The sequence below is a fragment of the Anabrus simplex genome, chromosome 1 (assembly GCF_040414725.1).
Source record: "Anabrus simplex isolate iqAnaSimp1 chromosome 1, ASM4041472v1, whole genome shotgun sequence".
NCBI classification, from domain to species: Eukaryota; Metazoa; Arthropoda; class Insecta; order Orthoptera; family Tettigoniidae; genus Anabrus; species Anabrus simplex.
Window position 1 is genome coordinate 528,911,524 of NC_090265.1, and position 24,059 is coordinate 528,935,582.

Consider the following 24,059-nt stretch of genomic DNA (forward strand, 5'->3'; position numbering starts at 1 on the left):
ATAAAATCTATATTTAACTACTCGGCCAGGAAAATAAAATGTCGAACCCGGATCGTTAGTTTGCAGTCAGGGCAGCTGTGAAGCAGAAATCAAACTTGCATAGTATTAATAATATGTTATTGATTTTGAGTCCCAATAACCACTTTTCGGTTTTCGGAGACGCTAAGGTGCCGGGATTTTATACCTTAGGGGTTCATTTACGTGCCGGTAAAACTACAGGCACGAGGCTGGCGTATTTGTACGTCCGAATGCCATCTAATGTACTGAGGTGGAATGGAACACACCAATTTGGGTTCAGAAGGCCAGAATTTTTACAGCCTGAGATGATAAACCCAGCGTACAGTAAAGACTCGCAGAGTGCCGAATCATGGACGACGACGTCATCAAATTAAAAAAGAACTGGCACACAGATGTTCGAAATCATGTCGCTGAAGAAACAAAAGTTCATTGTACATGTAGGATGATCAAATGTTGTCACAATAAAGGTCAATTAAATAATAATAAAAAAGAAACAAAACCTCGTATCCCACAATGCTCTTCCTATCCATTATTATCCTTAAGATTAGTCACGCCTCCCAGCCACATATGGATATGCAGTCCCTCAGAACAATTTCTGGAATCTTACCGTACTGCCGATATGCATATTTGTATGAAGTATTTCGCCAGTTATACTTCCCGTAATTAAAACCCAGATGTTAAATTATTTCTTCTAAAGGAACATCGCTTCCACTGAAAAGGCATCTGTTGTCAAGAGAACGAAGCAATTTCTCAAGAGTGGGATGTTCTTTCCTTAAATAATAGGCATAAATGTGCGTACGAATTGCATCGTGTTGAAAATAATCTAATTCCTTTACCGATTTACGCTTATTCCTCTTTTTTCCTGGCGTTTCAAGCCTGGACGGTCCCGCTGTCTGTTCCGCGGCAAAGTAATTCTTCCGTCTAACTGTGCTCCTGTTGATCTTAGTCGCATCACAACAGGCAAGGGAAGCGTACCATTATTTTTCTCCCCCTCGAAATACTCCCCCATATTGAAAATTTTTTTTCCGGGCCTGGCTCCTTAGTGGAGTACCTCGTCCGAAGGGCTTTCTTCTCTTGCGAGTTTCATTCTTAGATGGAGGCATCGGCGTGATAGAATATAAAATCCACATACAGGCCTAAAATTAACCTACTATATAGCCACAGAACGTCATACTGTATTAAACTAAGCTACTATACAAAATAGAGCACTAATCCTACACACTATTGATCACATACAAAACGCTGAGCTATTAAGATATAATAAATACATTTATAAACACTACACTATGAAATATAGGGGCTGCCTGGCCGAGGCGGTAAAGGCGTGCTCGGTTCGCCCGGAAGGACATGGGTTCGAATCCCTGTCAGGAAGTCGTAAAATTTAAGAAACGAGATTTCCACTTCCGGAGGTGCATATGGCCCTGAGGTTCACTCAGCCTACACCAAAATGAGTACCAGGTTAATTCCTGGGGGCAAAGGCGGCCGGGCGTAAAGCCAACCACACTACCCCATCAAGTGCTGAGGTTAACAATGGTGGAAACCTTTACCTTCCACTCCTCCAAGGGCCTTCATGGCCTCTACGGAGGTGACTTTGCTTACTTTGTTTACACTAGTTCAAAAATCGCGAAAAGAACTGAACACAATAGGTCACACAGCCGATAGCATGTGGTTACAGTAAACAACGGATCGACGACACTGGTAACAGGAACTGGAGTATAACGCGCTCTATCGGCGCGATCGGCTCACTATGATTGAATGCATGGCCGACTGGATCCCTCATTGCGCTTCCTGTACAGGCCTTGGCAATTGCTTGTGAAGCCCAGCATAAAGCTGTAATTTAGAAAGTTTCTTGATAATGCCGCTGGAGCGCTGGCCACCTATGGCGCTGACAGGAAACTGTGTACCGCAAATGATCTTATTACCAGTTTCATTTGTATTGTTTTGCTGCTGTAGCCTAAGTGTTAGTAATGGGTTCGTAATGAGATGTTTGTTTGTTAGTTATTGATGATTGATAACTGGAATATGGGACCCAAAGCCTCCGTGGCTCAGACGGCAGCACGTCGGCCTCTCACCGCTGGATACCGTGGTTCAAATCCCGGTCACTCCATGTGATATTTGTGCTGGACAAAGCGGAGGCGGGACAGGTTTTTCTCCGGGTACTGCGGTTTTCCCTGTCATCTTTCATTCCAGCAACACTCTCCATTCTCATTTCATAGCATCTATCACTCATTAATATAAATCACTTTGGGAGTGGCGACCCCATCGTAATAACAGCCTATGTCTGATTCATTCATTGCATCCCTGACCCGGTCAAAGACTGGAAAACAGGTTGTAGGTTTTCATTTTTCTTCAACTGGAATATGTGATATTGTCGTGGCACCTTTTTGTACTTCGAACAGAAATTTCTTGCAAACAAGAACAAATGTAATGAGAGCTTCAAAGCGATTTTTCGCTTTAACTTCGTCCTAAACACGAATTATGTGCTAATTCGGATTTTAATTGTGTAGTGTATGGATTTTATCTTTAACTGTGTTTGAAAATTTTCGAACATGTCGTATGGTCGTGTGCCTTTTTATATTCCGTACAGGAACAAGAGCAAAGGGGCACTATCATATCACGAATTCCCTGAAGACCAGGACAGAACTAAGGAGTGGTCTGTAGCCGTAATGCAGAAAGAAGCTAAGGTAGCTAACACGGAGTTCGAATATCCATCAGATGTAGCTACTCCACATACTGAACATATTCTGCTCTTAATTAGGGGCGACCAGTGGTACACCAAAAAGTAAAATAAATATGAACGATGTGCTTGACTTCAATCCATTGCATGAATTCTTGGTGCGTAAGAATCTGAAATGACATACAGGATTCCTATGTTGATGAATTCACCATACACGTACTGTATGTGCACAAGGCGATTAGATTCTGCCAGACTTTCTCTTTCCCCTTCTGGCTGGCGAGAGAGTCTGGCTGGGATTGAAAAGACTGACCAAAGGGAAGGTTGGACAACATTGTTTGCTAAGCTTACTAGCTTGCTAATTAAGGTGAATTGTGTATACCAGCAGACTAGTGTATGATTGCCTACATAATAACTTGCATGCACAATCAAAGGGTACGGAGGTGGAAAAGGGATGAATGTTTATATAGAAAAGTAAGAAATAAGGGAGAGAACGAGGGTAACCACACCCTGTCAGAAACATTCCTCCCTCTCCTCACCGCCAGAGAGGTCTACTCAGCCAATTGATTCAATTTCTAGTAACCACGTAACAGTAGTTTGCTTGCTTGCTTGCTTGCTTGCTTGCTTGCTTGTTTGCTTGCCGACTTACTTACGTCTCTCACCAAAAATCTGTAATGTCAACACCTGGTTCGGTACGGTGGTGTACATGGGAAGCCAAAATGAAACATGTTAGTGGCTTTGACGTAACTGACATCTGAGGGAACCGCATGTCAGTTATTCTGTTGACGCCTGACGGGAGGGTGAGTTGCTTGAATAGCAATTCAACTCCCTCGGCCGCCCTCTCTCACTCTGTTGTTATAGGTGTTGTTGGTTTACAAATTTTCTCTTCACTTAAAGGAAATGCGAGGCTATTGTGAATATGTTAATTTCATAGAACTGAAAGCCAACATCGATTCGAGTAGAGTCAGAACAAACCTTAAGTCATTGACATAGATAAACTAATAAAACAACCCCATCATCTCCGATGCTGACGGTCATAGGATCAAATTGGCGCAGACTTTGACCATTAAAAGAGTAAATATATTTGATGACACATTAAAGCACCCATTTTTATACCAACAAACCTTGCACCCTCAATATCTTAAAGATACAGTGAACGAATTATTATTATCATCGTTATTTTTATTATTATTATTATTATTATTATTATTATTATTATTATTAACGAAATGTTTGTTTTATTTCAGTCCAACCAACTGCTTATACGATTTTCGGAAACGCCAGAAATTTTTTAGCGAAGGAATTCTTTTATATGGCGGTGAATCAAGCGACATGAGGCTGGTATATTTGAGCACCATCAAATATCAGACTAAGCTTGGATCGAATCCGTCAACTAGAGCTTAAGATCAGTGCTCAACCACCTGAGTCAATCAGCTGGTATTATTAAAATATGCGGCATTTCGGATAGCAAAAGTTAGAGCATTATATACTTCCCTAGTAAGACATTCTTTATAAATAATAAACAATAATAGTGTTATGTGCTCGTGCGATTGCCAGCCCTCTGGAAGCCGCCTTTGGTATTTCCTGAAGGGATGAGTGAATCAGGCCGGAGACCTCCTATCCGGCATGAGGGCAAGTGCCAGCCTCTCCTTGTATTGTGCTCTTCGTCTGGTGTCTCCATGCATTTTCTGGAAGGTGAAAGCAGAATGTTCCTATTCCGGACGTATCGTAGCAAAATAAACTGTGGTCGTCGTGGTCGTTATCGTCGCCGTCGTCGAGTGTCTTGGAGCGTGTCCTAGAGTGTCTAGGAGTATTGGAGTCATTGTTGGGTCCAGTGTAGAAGAGTTGGAGTAGAGAGTTGTCTTTGTTTAGTGTTGAGTTAGTGCTGTCGAATTTTGTTGTAATGCGTATTGAGAAGTTCAGTGTATGGAGTGGTCACGTGAATTCTGTGATTATCGGCCTTGTCTGGAGTCGAACCAAGTGTAACGTCATCGTCCTGCGTGATAGCCAACATTCGTGTCTTCGAACCTATCTGCGTTGGAGCTGCTAAGTGTCTGTTGCGTGCAAAGTGAAAGTGAAAGGCGAGTCGTGTCGTGTCAATAGAGATTATTACTGCCCGTTGCAGGTAAAGACTGCCCTATCGGACACCGGCCGTGAGGACTAGAGACTTTGTAAATAACTACTAATTGGTGAACTGTTGTCATTCTTTTGAAGTGTAACTGTGCGTACTAACTGGGTCATTAGTCCAACGAAGTAGTGTTTTATTCGTAACAACGGTAACACTGATTCCGGTTCCATGGCTGAATGATCAGCATACTGGCCTTTGGTCCAGAGGTACCTGGTTTCGATTCCGGGCAGGGCTGGGAATTTCAATTGATATGGATAATTCCTCTGGCTCGGGCACTAGGTATTTATAGTTGTCTTAGTACACTTTTCCTCGTGTAGTTGGCATCAGGACGGGCATCCAGCCATAAAAAATTGAAGAAATCTGTATCAAGTGACGGCCCCAATAAACTGGGAAACACTCCAGGAAGAAGAAGAAGGATAGTGACACTGGGATCTTTATTCACATGACACAATACCGATAGCATGGGAGCATTCACAGATCTCCAACATGGTGTGGGCACGATGAATGTTTCAAGAGTGAAAGTTAAGTAACTTTTGTTACAGAGGGTCATCCGTAAATACTGTTAACAATACTCAAATAAAATTCACCAAATAGTTCGTGAGGTACTACTGTATAAATAGAGCAACTGACAAGGGGTTGCCTACGAATAATAGTGACAATACCACTAATGAATATGAGTAAGAATCTCCTTCAGATAAGTACCCTGCAAGTTTCGAATTGCAACTTCTAACTTTTGCTTGTGAGATATTGATATCACCGTAAAATTCTCACTTCAATTTTTTAGATTCGCGACGTAAACTTCCGAGTTACGCCGCTGATGAGGAAGCCATCTGAATGGTACCGCAGCGGTGTACATGCTCTTACATCCCCAAAGAGGAAAGTCAAAGTCATAGATGTGAACGGAGACTGTGTCGAATAGAGATATTTGTTGCCAAAGAACTAGGGAACAATGCGGTGTATTCTCAGTTGCAAGAAAACAAACATCCAATGAGAAAAAAAGCGAGCATTACTTATTGAAACACGGAGTATGATTGTGCAACTATGGCTCCAGAATCAACAGTAATCACTACCATGGTTCTAGAAACATCATTGTGTCATTATGAGAGTCGACGCAAGAAAATAAAAAATAAAGCAATCTCTTTATACCATTAGCGTTCCAAGATGGAGATAAATATTCGTGAACATACTTTGAAACAATTCATGATTTCCTACACGATTTAATTTATCGTTTTCAAAATCAACACTAGTTATTTTTGACTGGATTATTATTCATACTAAACACTATTTCTTCCAAAATTGAGTAACGCTGAGAATTATATAAGAGATATCGTGTAGATAAACATTAAACGTGAGAAATGATTCAGAAGAGTCTTACCTTCATTCTTCGGGGCGGGTGGCTTCCTCGTCGCCCAGTTAGTTCGGATGCTCCTGCTGCCCAACCACTGGCCATTCATGGCAGCAATAGCACTCTCCGCTTCCTGAAACATGGACATGTGGTTCATGAACCGGTGCCAACACAAAATGGAACAAAGGGAAATTCTCACAAGCACACACAGAATATAACAACTCATACAGAATGACCCATTGCTTTCCCGTATCAACCGAAAAGCAAAAGAATACGAACAACATAAATTCAAAAATAGAATGTCAGGCTAAAACGTGGGTAGATTATGTCTTTTGTTTTTTACGTAAGAAAACCAAATTAACAGTTACATTTCTATTCACCAACAAAATTTTGAACGTTAAATTGGGATTATCTCGATTTAAAAATTTACTGGAGAAAGGCTGTGCGATAAAATAGGAAGACTACGGTAATAGCCTGTTCGTGCTCACCTATACCTTTAAGTTATGCTTTTATTTGAATTATGTATGAACTGTTATGTTAGCATCGTCATTTTTTCATTGTCCTTTGCACGTAAAGATGCCGGTGTGTGTTATCACGAAAAAATGTTCAAGCTAATCATTAACGATTATGAATCGCACGGATATAGGGCCCCCTACCCTATAAGCCTAGTGCTTGTACAATGTTCAATAAATTGCGCAACGACGAATCACACTGTTTCTGTAACTTCGCAAATTCGACGATACCCTTAATAAGACTGTGAATCATGAGGTGATTTCTTTTGCTAACGCCTTTGCAGTAATTTTAAAGCTGCTTCATAGTTTACCCCTATACCTCCAGATGTTGAATCACCTGTGCTGCGTCACCTACTATTAAATAATGTCATTTCTGCACTGCGAAAGTGGATTATTTGAGTAAATAACGGACTTAAACGTGTCATAAGAGGCTAACCACCCACTTGTCATAACAAACGTCAAACGGCGTAAGTTTGATTGTTGGAACTTTCCATTGCGAGAACTGTCCACCGAATTACGACGGGAGTCGCGTAGCGAGCTTGAACGCGAACAGTTTATATCATTATGGGCTACGCAACTGATTTATCATACCGAAAGCCTTAGCACAAATATTAAAGTATTCCGTCTCAAAAGAATCTATGAAGTTGGTGTTTATCTACCTCGTTTTCAGTTATTGATAATCTCGCCCTGACATTCATTATAGTCCGACAATAGCTGCTCTGCTCTGTTCGGTTCAAATGCTGCTCTAATTCCATTTTTTTTTTTTTTTTTTTTTTTTTTTTTTTTTTTTTTTTTTGCTAGGGGCTTTCCGTCGCACTGACACAGATAGGTCTTATGGCAACGATGGGATAGGAATGGCCTAGGAGTTGGAAGGAAGCGGCCGTGGCCTTAATTAAGGTACAGCCCCAGCATTTGCCTGGTGTGAAAATGGGAAACCACGGAAAACCATCTTCAGGGCTGCCGACAGTGGGATTCGAACCCCCTATCTCCCGGATGCAAGCTCACAGCCGCGCGCCTCTACGCGCACGGCCAACTCGCCCGGTCCCAAAATTTCTACTGTTAAATCAAGACTTTCATACACGTTTTCAACACAAGTTCGGTATGAAGTTACTTGCGCCTTAATTGAATCACGTTTGAACACGAGCGCTGTAATATTTGACATCGTACCAATACGATTCTGCTAATACCGAAACAGTAGACCTAACGATTAATAGATAAAAGGAACATAATAATAATAATAATAATAATAATAATAATAATAATAATAATAATAATAATAATAAGATAAATAAGTAAAATATAGGCTAGCACAAATCAACCAATATACAATAGGATTGATTATGATAAGAATCACAGGTAAAGGCATTTTATGATTTCGCCTAACACGTGCTTGTTGCAACTAACGCACGACTTGGCAAGGTTATACTTACTGCTTGCCTGGTATAGTATGTACAAGCCTTGTGATGATTTGTAATAAATGCCGTTGCTTTACTATGCACAAATAGTAGGCCATACACAGTAAGCCCTCAGATAAAGTCGTTATTGCTGGTTGTCCAATATATTCAACTATGCAATGGTTCTCCCATCGGCGTGATTGCACATTTCCACATAACATTCAATGTCGTCTATGAGGACGTTCTGAAAGAACTATATTTAATGCATCTTTGATGATGCGCACAGAAAATTAATCCGGCCCGGAGGACCATGGTTGGTTTCTGAAGGACTGAATATATTAAACTACACTTCGTTTGGATATAGCACATAGCAGTGAATATTTTTACCACTGTATTGTATACAGTTTCATATTATATGCTTTAATGATACTAGTGGAATTAATAGCATTAGATAATATTACATACTTATATAAAAACAATATTTTAAAATTAACTTAACACAAGCACGGTACAATACTATTTACATTTCATATTGTTTTACAACACATTTGCCACACACAATATCACTCTTTCATGGTGTTCTCACACATACTTCGTGAAACAATATCTGGCACAGACCGCACTGAATCAACGATCCCATTCGTGCAGAAACGTCACTGAAATAGTCAATAGGACAAAAGCACATACACACGTATTGTCCTTATCATTTTTAAATTTTTCAATACGGGGCTTAAGGTAGAGCATCATTTCTCCTCTATCTTGGACACCCCTCTATAACCGAAGCTGGTCAGCCCTGAGGGTCATATCAAGCCTGTCCTGTTAAAAGTGGAAAAATGCTTGATAAGGGTTCAGTAGTCATGAACGTAATACACAATGGGCTTAGAGAAATAGCTTTTGAGGGTGTGTTTTCCCTGTGACTGTATCTTTCTCATTCCACCTGACATTCGAATAAGAAGCAAGTGAGAGAAGTCGTGTGGTTGCGGGTTAAGGGGTGCGAGAGGTAAGCATTGCTGCCACGCAGCGGGCCTGACAATAAACACCTGTTCCGTCCGTGGAGAGACTTGCGAATTGAGGTGGTGTTGCGAAATTTTAAAGTGGTACTACAATTGTGCCTTAGTTGCACATTCACTATAATTGTAAGTAGTGCATAATGAACAGCTTAATAATGAACATGGATCTGATTTTTCATTCGCGACTAAAGTTTGTAATGAATACAGTATCTGTTACTCCTGCCGTACCTACAAGCTGTCGCGACTTCTGGTCAGACGCAGATAGTACCTTGTGTTTACTGTGTAATTTCATCATCTCAGAATGTATCTACAGCGCTACAGATATGTGAAGAAAAAGTCAGATCCCTTTATCTTGGGCACCCCTCTAATATGAATTGATAGTTTGAGAACCAAAGTTATCAAACGTAAAAGAGTAATTATAGTATGTCCGTGACCAGCTTTCAATATATCGTTGGCATGTATTGGTGCCTGGAATTGGGAACAATTTAGCGTCCGGAATTAGGAACAAATCCGTCTATCATTCAAATTTCGCGCTATGATTACACGTGCCGTGCCCTACATATTACAACCCACGGTAGCTCTCAGCTACCGTGTTACAACCAACACATTGTTTGGTTAAACCCTTCATCTTCAATACTACAAATTCTCTTACTCTCAGGTTGTACATGTTTCCAATTTAAGTGAAACGAAACACTACTGTTTCACTCTACTGCAAAAGGGTGTTACCGTCTATTTAACTGTTTCTAAAACACATCTGACGCTTATTTCAAATGTAAACCACATAGACGTTACGAGTGTCGGAAATTAGGAGCTGTCGGGGTATTGGCCCCCTACCCTAATGAATTAGGTTAGCCAAGTGATTACTGGAACTGTTTATTCATTTATTTAATTGCAGAGAAAGGGAAAAGCTGCAGGTAAATGAGGATGAAATAGCAGCTGTTGATGCCATCATGGGATTTCCAGAAAAGGAGAATCAGTTATTGGAAAATAGGAACAAATTAAGCAATGCATCAAATGATCGAACTTATTCACAGAATTTCGGAAAACATCATCCTAAAATACACAGGCATTTTTTCATCAACGCATAAACTGTAAATACAACATGCACCTTCTATTTTAATGTAAAACCTTTCTGGACTTACCAGTACACTCACGAGTTTCAGAAGTAAAACGGTATTAAAAATATTTAAATTTATTTCGGACAGGTCACATATTGATTAACTGTAAATCTAAAGGCTGCCACCAATGTTCAAGGATGCACGATACTTTTAGAAAACAGTTCAGGCAACAGGAAGCAAGATCACACTGGAAGTGAATCTCCCTAAGCAAAGCATAATGGTCTGAAGCCGTCGACTATAACAAGACACATGGGGAGTAGATATTAGACATTCCAAGTTTTGCCCACTGCGGTGATCGAAGTTTTCGACAGGGATGGCAATGCACACGAATGTACCGCGTTATTATATTCAGGGCCTCAATCCAATTTTCAGTCTAAAAATGTGTTAAAAATTAAAATTAAGTATCAGTCCCCATGTTTTCGTCATAAATGAATTAGAGCGCGCTATTTCATACATATTGAATTAAAGTCAACTTTACCGTTTTTGTTACCACCTAATATTATTCGTACTTCAAACCTTCCCAGTGAGCTGTTAGCTGTAAAACACCTTCGAATTCCTAAAGTGTCATGTTGGCTCATCCTGAGGTTTACCGAATTAAAATGATGGACATGGTGATAGAAATGGATTTAATTTAGGATATGCTGTGCAATAAATCTACAGCACACCCTTATTTACATGATAAAGTTTGATTTTACATTAGAAAAGGTGCATGTTGTTGTTTGCATAGGGGGGGGGGGGGGTAGTTAGTATTTACAGTTGATGCATGGATTGAAAATGCCTTTGGGTTTAAGGTTACACTTGTTTTTCGAAATTCTGAGAATGAGACCCTTCAAGGCAAAACACTATATGCAATGCAGAAAACTTTTCCATCATTTCGGATAAAGAAAATCTGGAAGAGTGAGGAGAGTTCCAAACAAGAACCTTTCTCAGCTGAAGGAAGAGAATAGAAGTGAATTTCGTAAAAAAATAAAACACGGGATGCTGATGGTCGCTTCATCGCCACAATCCCTTGAAAGGGTCAATTAGAATCTTTGGGAGACTCTAAGGAACAAGCAGAACACCGATTTGTTGTCCTGGAACGAAAATTTCAGCGCAATAAAGCACACAGAGATGCGTCGAGTTTATGCAACTGTAGGAAGGATTAGGTCACATGTCAAAGGATGAAAACTAACCTCTTAAATGTGTCTATTATCTACCACATCATGGAGTACTTAAGGAAAAAAGCGTAACGATAAAGTTACGAATTGTGTTTGATGGTTCAGAACCAATAAGTACACGAGTGCCCATAAAGATATTAATTGCACATGGTAGGTTCCACGAATACAAGGACATTCTTTCCTCCCACTTAGGAATCAAGCTGTTTCGCTCATAATTGCATATTTAATTAATGCTGTCAAAGCAGCCTTAGGACCCCAGTACATTAACCTTCCACAAGCACCTCAATCTATACTCCAAATATGGATATACTTTTAAAATATCACCTGGTTTCCGAAGGTTATAGGGGACATGGACAGCACTCATATTAGGATACGATCCCTTGGTGGTAATGAAGCAGAACTCTCCCGAAACAGTAGTTTGCTTTCTTTACGCTAAATGTACAAGCAACATGCAATTCTAAGATTGATTTTTTCCAAAATTGTGGTTAGATGGCTAGGCAGTAGTCATGACTACCACTTTCAGTAATGGTGTGCAACGAGCCAGATTTGAACAAGGAGGGATTCTATGGTGATTCAGTGTTACTGGCAGACGCAGGTTACACCTGTAAACTTTATTTAATACCTCCACTGGATACAGCTCGACACCTACAGGAGATATCATGAATCGCAAATAAGAATAAGAAATGTGATCGAAAAAGCATTTACCATAAGGAAGTGAAAATTACATTTTTTTTTTTTCTTTGGAGATGAAAGTAATTTTTCTCTCTCTAGTGGTTTAACGTCGCACTAACACATTGACGATTTTCGGTGACGCGAGGATGGGTAAGGGCTAGGATTGGGAAGGTAGCGGTCGTGGCCTTAATTACTGTACGGCCTTAGCGTTTGTCTAGTGTGAAAATGGGAATTCACGGAAAATTATCTTCTTTGCTGCCGACGTGAAATTAGAACCCTCTATGCACGCTGACAGTTACACAAACGTAACCGCACGGACAACTATCTCGGCAATGTAATATTAGACCGTGCGATTGCTGTAATAATTGTAACAGCTGGTCAAGAGCTGCCCGCGGATGACCCACATCTACAGCTACCTACACGATGGGATGAACTCTTAGCAGAAGGGTAGATTGATGGACTACTGGATCAATATAACATACCTCGCCACGGCAGACTTTTGAGACGAACAATAATAATTGGTACCCGAATAGCAAGAGTATTGTACAAGGACAAGTTTTCTTAGTTGTCTTACATATTATGGTATTATTTAGAAGAATTGAGTAGATAGATTTAATTATTTTAATACACCAAATCCAAACCAAATCCCACGGCGCAACAGCCTCGAAAGAACTTGGTCTACCAAGCGACCAATGCTCAGCCCGAAGAACTGCAGATTACGAGGCGCCGTGTGGTCAGCATGACGAGTCCCCTCGGCCGTTATTCTTGACTTTCTATACCGGGTTTTAATACACCGTATTATTCATAATACTTTTAATAACTATTATTTTTATTAATACGAGTTGTTTTACGTCGCACCGACACAGATAGGTCTTATGGCGACGATGGACAGGAAAGGGCTAGGAGTGGAAAGGAAGCAGTCGTGGCCTTAATTAGTGTACATCCCCAGCATTTGCCTGATGGGAAAATGGGAAACCACGGAAAACCATCTTCAGGGCTGCCGACAGTGGGGTTCGAACCCACTGTCTCCCGAATACTGGATACTGGACGCAATTAAGCGACTGCAGCTATCAAGCTCTGTCTTTTATTAACGAACAGTAGTAGTAGTAGTATTAGTAGTAGTAGTAGTAGTTTTATTTCTTGCCTCTCGGCGTTGCAGATTTTCCCTTTAGAGTGTTACCCTACTACACAGTGAACATTTACGATGTTAAACATACACAACGCTTACATATACAAAAATAAAATGTATTTATAAAATGGTTATTTACACAATGATTTTTGTTTTCTTAGGTTTCGAACATTTCTCGCCCCTCTTTCGTTCAAGACGTCTCCTTAACGCGTTTCTCTTTCTTCCCTGATTTTTGTCGGGATACAACTAATATAAAGAGTGTCCTATTGTCTCTTCACTTTCTCCGCCCGCCTGGTGGCCATGGCCGTTAAGGTGTCAAGTCTACACGGTCTGACTCCGTGGTTAGCCGATTCGAGTCCCGATGGTCAGAAATGTTTTCACCGTCAGAATGTTGACCGGCAGGGTGGGAGATGTGGTGAGATATAATTTTTAATCACTAGATTACGTGCCAAAAGCCTGGATTGAATTCCAAACGTCTTCGCAGAGCACATGGCACTGTTGACGATGATTTGCTCGTCGGATGGGGACGTAAAGCTTTGAGCAGACCCTTTCGTGTTATTCGACAGGAGTAAGCTACGTGCCGACACCGGGTTTCACTCTCTCCTACATCGTCATCGTCAAACATCCAGACGCGCAAGTCACCCATGGCGTCAAAAGAGAAACCTGCACCAGGCGAGCCAAAAATGTCCTCGGACACTCCCGGCACTAAAAGCCATACGATTAAGTAAGTTCACTTTCTCCGCAGATTCTGCACTTCGTTAAATCCTCTTTAACCAGCACCTGTTAGCCAGAACTACGTTACTGCACTTGAATCTGGCAATGATGATTTGGTCTCGCTTGTGTCCTCCTCTGCGCATGTACAATGTTAGATCCACTGGCCGCTTCAGTGGAATCATTATTTTAAACTTGGAGATCAGCCGAATTCATGCAGCCTGCAGTCGGTTTTAGTGTTGGGTGTATGAAAGACTTTAGCATATTTTACGTATAGGCTACTGACACCAATCCAATTGCAGCGCTCGAAATTCAAAATTAGTATTAGGATCTCCACATCCCTCTGCCAACACAACTACACCTTTGACAACAGTTGTGATGTTTAATGGTTCGCAGTCACCATCATAAGTATTGCTCATTCCCTCTACTGAAGGGCGGTTAAGTTCTATTGCTCTTTCAAGGATAGGGTAGTTTGTGACAGTCCTATTAGTGCCCCCACCAGTTTTCAACACTTGCATCTTGGTGTCTACCGATGCTTTTCTAACAGCTTTCTTCATATTCTCCCAAACAGTTCTCTAGTTTTCAGCAACCCGAACAGACCCACTTCCTTGGGAATTCAACGTAGTTGCAATCTTTTCCCACCAATCATTTTTCCTTTGTATTGTTACACCATCTATTTTCTTATATCAATGATGTTAATGCTTTCTGCCTTCAAATTTAATAATTATGCCTTCCATTCTTTCCCTTGTGATTAGCGCTAATAGAATTTGGTTGCCCAGTTGTACTTCCTCTTAAAACAATCACCATCACCACCTATATTGGGATGGAGCATCTCAAGCACCTTAATATATTTGCGTAGTTGGTCTGTTTGGTGACTCGAGATTAGAATCCTCTTGCTGGCAGTTTATATCCTGAGTAAGGTAACTGATATTCTCCCTACCATTACCGCCACATCATCATCATCACCACCACCACCACCACCACCACCACCACCACCACCACCAATGACGCTCGGATTGTTTTTATGTTAATTATTATTTCGAAGTGGAAGCTTACTCAACAGAGCGACTAGAACAGGAGTGCTCTTGCAATCACGGATAGAACTAACTTCGCCTGTACATGATATTATCATCTCATTCTGTTTTTATGTAAAAGAGAGGAACTGAGCAACTAGATGTCCCTTATCTGTTTTCGGATTTGTTCAATTGGCTGTCGAATCAGCAGCTAACCCATTGGCTTTCTTCCTGTGCCCGCTTGGCCCACCCGGGTTGAGTCGAGGTCGCACTCACATTGATTTAGCCCTACTCTCTCTCTCTCTCTCTCTCTCTCTCTCTCTCTGAGCACAAGCTCGATGTGGCAGGAGGCTGAAGGAAATGACGAACTCTGTGTCTCACCCTACTAGACAAGAGGAACCATAATCGCTTACTGATGGCGTACAAGTGCGTGCCATTCGCATCTGTTCCTGCCGAGTTATGGAGAGAGAGAGAAAGGGTAGGATAGTTGTCACAGATTTCCCGTCACTGTTATTTTATCTCACTCATCGAAACTTTATTATTGTGGATTTTTAAAAAAATCGTCCAATAATGAGCAGGAGTAACTATCGACAGAATAACATCATTGATCTTTTTAATCACTTGTAGCCTCCCTGCTGTTTATCAAGACCTGTCTATACCGAGCTCGATAGCTGCAGTCGCTTAGGTGTGGCCAGTATCCAGTATTGGGGAGATAATAGGTTCGAACCCCACTGTCGGCAGCCCTGAAGATGGTTTCCCGTGGTTTCCCCATTTTCACACCAAGCAAATGCTGGGGTTGTACCTTAATTAAGGCCACGGTCGCTTCCTTCCCAGTCCTAGCCCTTTCCTGTCCCATCGTCGCCATAAGACATATCTGTGTCGGTGCGACGTAAAGCAAATAGGAAAAAAGACCTATCTATACACATTTGATTAATACACACAATCATGTTGAGAAATATCACCTCCGGCAACGAAAATTTTCAGTCAGACGCAATGCTAAACGTCACATCAGTAGACGCGAACAACGCAATAGGCACTTTAAAAAAATAAGCTAATTGTTGTAACAGTGAAACTGCTTGTTTTAATACAAACTAAATTGCATTCACAAAATCGTTCTTCTAAGACTTTTGCGTATTTTAATTAACTACATCTAATAATAATAATAATAATAATAATAATAATAATAATAATAATAATAATGCGTAGAAAGGAATCATAAAGAAACTTTAAACTGTCCCAAATAACACTGGAAAGAAATAGAGCTAGCTACTTTATCTTGTGCTGATTTATTCGCAACTTTAAAACCAGTGACACGCAAATTATTACCCCTATTCTGTTAATTCTCGCCGAGAACGATGTGTTAAAGTTGAGTATTTAACTATGCGTTTTCTTTGATGATTAGAACGCAGAACGTCGTGTAAGACTTTCGTGATGAGATTCAGATTTTAGGACAAGATCTGCAGCCATCGCCTACAAGCGAGAACACAGAAAGAAAACGAGGGAAATTTGTGTAAATGTACGTGATGGACAGAATGAGACTGATAGGATCCTCAGCACTACCCTCACCATGTCCCGCCAAGCTGTTCGCCATATCCGAAGGACGACCAGTTCAATCATGTATCAATCCGAGAAAATGGGATGAAGGAAAAATAGAGATAATGTAACTTAGTTTTTTGTTTAACGTCGCACTAACACATTCAAGGTTTTCGGCGATGCAAGGATGGGAGAGGGCTAGGATTAGGAAGATAGTGGCCGTGCCCTTAGCTAAGGTTCAGCCTCAACATTAGCCTGATGTGAAAATGGGAAACCACGGAAAACCATCTTCAAGGCTATCGACGGTGGGATTCGAACCCACCATCTCTCGAATGCAAATTCACAGCTACGTGGCCCTATCTGAATTCAATCCTACGGCAGGCTGCCTCTATGCGATCTTTCATGTCCTCTGGAGTTGTAACTGCTGAGGAGTGTATCTCAAGCGTCAATTTCACATCACAATTACTCGGGCGTGAATTAACGTATTACGTTGTAACAAACTATAATAATAATAATCTTTTCTTTTATCCTGCCTTCAATTATACTAAATATAATAGGGGTTTTCTGTTTAAAATACGCAAGTTTGTGTTGAAAGTTATACTTCCGTGCATTATTTAATTAACTGCATCCACTAATTTCATGAGCCGGACACCAGTGGGATCCGAACCCACAACCTCCCGATTTCGCGTCGGTTGGCCATTTTTGTTCTGTACTTAACATCTCTTCAACACGTAGCCTACTACATGTACGTAACACGACCTAATACGTTGAAAGTCTGTTTCGATTACAATGCGGTCGTGAAAATTCAATATTCATTGACATGTCCCACAAGGGCGACTTAAACGCACTCTACAGTGTGCTAGCAGCAGTGCCAGACCTGTAGCCAAATACTTTAATACACCAATACCGAACAGCTCTATCTCAACAGCATTGAGTGGAGTGCGAACATCGACGGTGGTGACATCTAGCGTGTTGGTGTGAACTGCATATTTGTCTATGCTACAGCTGAGAGGAATGAACTACACTCATTGGAAGTATTTTGTTAAAATAATTGAATAATCATAATAATTAAGAATGAAATTTTAAAATATGAAATTCCTCCTTCATAAACCTCCAAACGAGCATTATGTTAGCCGTACCTTTCGCTATGTCTTAAAAATTATAAAGCAGAATCTGTTTGAGGATCCACCCAGCCTCTGGGGAAAATATTTAATAACTACACTCTTCTTTCTGGCCTTTTCTCAATTACATAGCGCAGGATTTTGTATGGACTTAGCCTAGTTTTCCGGCCGAATGCCTTTCATAACACCAATCATATGTGGAGAGATATATACCGTACTCACTATTGCGTGTTTTTATGGTTGTTTTTCGTATGATGTGTTGTATATACTTCAAGATGAGTATGAATACGAACATAAACCCGTAGCCCTCGATCTACAGGAATTAACAGACGCGATAAAAATCTCCGACTCAGCCGGGAATCGTACCAGGGCCATCTGAACCGAAGGCCAGTACGCTGACCATTCCGTGGTGGTGATTATTTTAAGAGGAAGTACAACTGGCCAGCCATCCTCTACTAACACTAATCATAAGGGAAATGGAAGAGGTCCAACACTCCGAAGAACGAAAAGGGGGGTGGGGTGGGGGGGCGGCACGAAGCGCTAACCATTCAGCCAAAGAGCCAAAGGGGGCAGATAACAACATCCATGATTTATTAAAATTTTGGGAAAGAGAAGAAGCTGTAATTAAGAAACAGTAGTTTAGTCCATTATGTTGACTTCTTCTTCTTCTTATTTTTCTTCGGTACGGCCGATCTTCCCGAACTGTACAGAGCAACTCAACCTCACGCTGCTATCTCGCTTTTGCTGTTCTTTGAATTTTCTGTTTTACTTCTGAAGACAGACATACATAATATATTTAACACATATTTGGGTTACGTGAGTGAACTACGATGTTCCTGACAAGGATGAAGCGTTCAGAATTTCCAAAAGTCTCTTTCACAAATTTATGCATGAAGAATTACCATACACACGTATTAAATTAGTTGGACTGGTGCTCAAGCTTATGCCAATAATACTCTGAAATAATCTTCTTACGCAGGGCTGAGTGGTTCAGACGGTTGATACGATGGCCTTCTGATCCAATTTAGCAGGTCCTATCCTGGCTCAGTCCGGTGGTATTTGAAGGTGCTCAAATACGTCAGCCTCGTGTAGGTAGATTTACTGGCAAGTAAAAGATTTCCTGCGGGACTATATTCCGGCACCTCGGCGGCTCCGAAAACCGTAAAAGAACTTAGTGGGACGTAAAGAAAAGTATTATTATTATTATTATTATTATTATTATTATTATTATTATTATTATTATTATTATTATTATTATTATATTACAGTAAAAGAAAAGGTGACTGGATTCGAAACTCATGGCCTTCAATTTTCAATTTCAAGACTACCGCGATAACCATTACGCTACAGGCCCACAGGTTTTCGGTTGTGAAATTTATGGCACTGTTTAACAATATGGACCCTCAAGCTTGTGTATACTAGAGTTGCATATTTGTTAATATTATGGGTTTTACGTCCCACTAACATTTCTGTAGGATATTTAATTGAATTTCTTAATACAATGGGCATAGAATGTAACCTCAACACAGATGCGAGGTCATTACTTTTTTTAATACGTGCGGTCCTTATCAGTTCCCATGCCCATTATCTTGCTGGGTAATTTGTTCAGCGCATAACACTTTTCTTGGAATATAACTGCAATGTAAGATTATTTAGTGACAAACACCGATACGTTATAAACAACACGGCAGTGCGCCAATAATCATAGAGATGGCAGTATGTTTTTGAAGAGTTGGTCACACCAAGCCATGTAGGTAGCAGCACTATCGGCTTTCTCGCTGAAAACAGCAAGCTGTCCGGTATTATCATATTAAAGTATTTGCTGTAGCTGAGATCCTTTCAAACAGAACAAAGATGGCCTAGGCCACCATAGCTCAATTGGTAGAGCAACCGACGCGAAATCGGGAGGTTGTGGGTTCGGATCCCACTGGTGTCCGGCTGGCCATTTTTGTTCTATACTTAACATCTCTTCAACACGTACTACATGTACGTAACAGGACCTAATACGTTGAAAGTCTGTTTCGATTACAATACGGTCGTGAAAATTCAATATTCATTTCTAAGTCTTGTTTCTAAATTGCTATGTTATTGTTATCTCACCAAGTAAAAAGTTGTTAAAGTTTTGCTGTTTTTCGAAAATATAACTTTTGTTAAAATTTTAAATTAACTTTGATTTTGTAGTTAGATCCATTCATCCCGGCACCTTCGTTCACCTCTGCTGGTCCACGGGTAGACCCGTAACAATTATTATTATTATTATTATTATTATTATTATTATTATTATTATTATTAACTCACATAAGCAGTTAAAAACTTTTTAAAAATATAGATGCACGTCGGTTAAAATGTTGAGGACAGGTTATTCCAACTTTCTAAGTAGGCTAAATAAACGAACTAGGCTCTTGATATAGTGATCTTATAGGCACAGGGGTATCTAGCTTTACGGGGCATTCTAACTGTAGAGAAACTAACAACGGTGCCATTCAGTTATCATGCCCCTTTATCCTTACTATCCCTTCTATCAGAAATATACATTGTTCTCTGTAACAGAAAGTCGAGGAGTTCAAATTAGCAGAAAATATCTGTCAAACCCAAAGCTAAGGAACCCTGGACGCACAAATCTTCTTCTTCGTTCTCCGTTAGGCTCTTCTAGAGACCACGAGACAATTTCAATGCTTCATCCTTTGTTGTTCCTTCTTCTTCCTCCAATATTCCTTCATCTGCTCACGATGCCTCCCTTTCCTCTCCTCGGACCGTTTTAAGACTGTTTTCTTTCCCTCCCGACCTTGGGATCCTTCCATTTTTTAACATTTTCTTTCTAAAAATCTCTCTCTCTTTGTTGATTCTTCTTCCCTTATGTTGTTTCTTTTCAGATCTTTCTTGACTTCCCGAATCTAGGTAGTTGTTGACGTCTTGTTCCAAAGATATTTGAAGATGTGTTTGGTTAACCTGTTGTTATCCATTTCGTATAAATGTCCAAAAAATATAAATCACCTCTTCCGCATTGTATCTGTTATGTTTTCTATGTTCCGTTATATTTCATCATTACTTCTTGATTTTCAGAGTTCTGTAGCTCTTAGCGAACCGAGTATTTTTTCCGTGTATTTTTTCTGTCCAGCACTTCTAATTTATTCAGCTTGTAATTCAGTACTAGACATTCACTCGCGTATAGGCATTCCGGTTTGTAGTGTTGTATTTTTAGGTTTTAGATGAACACTTTTTGATGTAGATATTCCACTATTATTATTATTATTATTATTATTATTATTATTATTATTATTAACCTTCAAGTTGCCAATGTAAAAGTCATTTTACAGTTTAAGGATCCGAAGATCAAACAATTACCAAAGGAAAAACACCACTAACCTCACCTCTTACGCTGGCGTTGAAGATAAGAGGGACCTACTTTTTAAGTAAGGGGCGCCACTGATTTGAGGTACAGTATACATCAGGATCAACAAGCAGTAAAAAAACGAAATGGCTAAAATGGCTAAAAATTGATCAGCCTCGGTTTCTCTATCTTCGACGAAAGTAGAAAATTGATTTCGTTTTAAGCTCACATCAACTTGGAGGATTCTTCATACACGTATGGAACAGTAGTCAATATTTGCCCGTTCACGACTTTTATTCCAGAGATTCCATTTACAAAGTAAGCTGAATATAACCCTTGTCAGCGGAGGTAGAGGAGCTATGGCAAGTAGAGCGTTCACTATTGGTTGGCTCGTCGAGTTTCCTCTCTCAGTCTTGAAAAGTCGCGTTATCCATAACAGAAGTAAAGGTTTCATTTCCAGTCCTGATATAAGTATATTAAATTATTCTTCTAATCCCGTATCTCAGCTGGAAACCGGATCCATTACCAACACAGCCTGCGTAAGGTTTGGTTAAATTTTATAAGTTTCTCACAGGTAGCCTACACGTTTCTCAGAAACAATTGAACCTATAGATATAGACTATGTTTGTTGAGGGTATCCACATGGTTCGTATCTACATGGAAGGTGACTTATAATTTGACAATAATTAAAATTATATCATAAAAATCTTCCGGGCTATTATGCCGTGATTCCAGAGATTCCGCAGCAGTAGTCGAAACGTCTGGAAGAAGCGAGAGGAGTGGACCACGGCATAATAAATAGCCTGGAAGATTTTTATTATATTGACACCGGCCGTGAAAGCCTTCATACTTTAATTAAAATTATGTTTGATAAAATATAAAGTGCGAGGAGCGTAAAATACCATGAACTCATTCATTTTTGTTTTTTGAGTGTACATTATTCTCAACATGCGGTCGTTTCCTTCTAGACTTCATGGTTAATTTACAGAATATTCACTAGGAACGCTAAGTTACTACTCGAGTAATGCCCGGCCCCATGGCTCAATGTTTAGCATGCTGGCCTTTGGCTCAAGGGGTCCTGGATTCGATTCCCGGCTGGATTGAGGATTTAACTTTCACTACTTAATTCTTCTAGCTCGGAGGCTGGGTCTCTGTGCCATTTTCAGAATTAGCATTTGTCACAGATTGGGCCCCATCCTCACATATATGTGGTTCAGCTATACGGTGTGAACTCGAAAAACCTGCACTCTCCGGAGGCCACGTGCCATTATTATTATTATTATTATTATTATTATTATTATTATTATCACCACACGTAACAGGTTTCATATTATAAATAGTAAAATCATGGGAATGATGATCACTATATTTCTGGACTTTATGACTAAACTTAATAATACGAACACGAAAATTACGCATGATATGCAATAAATTGTCGTAATTCCATGTCCCGAAATAATTATTTTTGTTTTTGGAACTATGATATTATTTATTATTTCAGGCGATCAGGCCCAACGGACCACGCGCCGATGCACGTCTCCTCCTCCATCGCGTTCATCGCTGTCAATCGCCATTCGTCTATACCTGTTCCAGGTGCCGTTTTGGAATACCGAGTATAAGTCTAAGACAGTTCTCGCTTTCCTGGACAACTGCTCACCTTATCTGTTGATAACTACGGTACATTTCACACATTAAGATAATAGGTCCACACACAATCACAAACCGCAAAGAGAACTCCAAAACACGAAGGTCGATATAATTAGAATATATTACTACTATATTCCCCCGAAATAGCCGAGATGCAATACAGTATTGTAAAATAAATATGAACTAGCTGAAGCAAAACAGTGTTTATAGGAAACCATTACTGTACACAACAAGCGAGCTTTGGTTCTCTATTGCCTGCACACACACACAGTATCATCAAGCGAGAACAACACACACGTCTACGTCAGTGGTCCATAACCCGAGAGGGGTAATAATGCTGGTATCTCATTAATCAAAGTCTGAGCTAGAAGGTGACCCTCTAAAGGACGGTCCGTGGTCCTCACCAGTTTCATCTCACTAATTGCACACCTACCGAGAGAGAGACATTGATGTACAATGAGGTTTCCTCAGATCCTCTGGAGAGGTGCCAGTACTACTTTAAAGAGGATTATTTAAGGTAAGTACGTATAAACCTTACTTAAAAGCGATGTAACTATTTGCTTGAACAGCAGAAAATATCTTCAAGAGTATAAATAACCAAAGCAGACAGAGGAGAGATAGTCTTACTTGTAACGTATATCCATCCAGAATGATCTCGTAACTAATTAGGCTACTTTAATAAATGTCCCCATTATTACCCAGTCCCATCCACCAACATCAATCCAGTTTTAAAACATCCCTTCATGACAAGAAAACTAATCCATGTCACTGGATCTTAATTTCTGCCAACAGAATAATTAATACAAATAATTAATACAATACAAATTCAGTATAGTGACAGCATAGTGAACTACTAACATTCTTCCGTTTTGATTAAGTATAGACCGAAATACCAGCCTGGTAGTTATGGGCTATGAGATATAAACAATTACAAAATAGGCTTCAGAATTCCCAGGAGGTTCAGGAAGAACCTTACTCCGTTCTCCAGCAGGCTGATCAATTCTTGTTTGACAAATATTTTTAACCTCTGTTAAAAAAGAGAGTTAAATTCCATTGTTATAACCTTTCAGACCTGAATATTTTCCCACGATAAATAATCTTTCTTTAAAATGTATGGCCTCTTGAACGGGCACAAGACGAGACTTTTGCTGATATGTACGCTGCCATTTCACTGCACTGTGACGTTTATTTTCTTGGTTACAATCATACTGATTTGATAAGGTTCGAGTCATCCTAACATTCTACTCCACACAATATCAAAAGCACAGGATTGTTGGGTTATACTATACATGTCACGGAACAAACAATTTAACTTCTAGTACGAGTATGCTACAACACTGCCTTCTACAGCTTCAAATGTGTGGTTACAATCTGTCCGGGGGTCTTCTGCCTTTGAGGTGGTCAATGTGTCACCATTCGCCCGTTACAGGATACCTGCACATTATGCACCCAAGAGTTTGTACGATATTCAGAAATGTTCATTGTTCTCTACCAGTAACAGTAATTCTGATGAGGAAAAGGAAGCATGACCAATAAATAAATAAAT

General features: G+C 40.1%; 1 protein-coding gene across 4 annotated transcripts in view; it reads right to left on the minus strand.

Annotated features, from left to right (window-relative positions):
* Nucleotides 1-24,059, minus strand: part of LOC136857088 (cytotoxic granule associated RNA binding protein TIA1) — a 963,365-nt gene that overhangs the window by 323,277 nt on the left and 616,029 nt on the right. For all 4 annotated transcript variants that reach the window (XM_067135475.2, XM_067135474.2, XM_067135473.2 and 1 more), the window contains exon 4: nt 6,196-6,298. In XM_067135475.2, the coding sequence (XP_066991576.1) occupies nt 6,196-6,298 (103 nt within the window). The remainder of the gene's footprint in view (nt 1-6,195; nt 6,299-24,059) is intronic.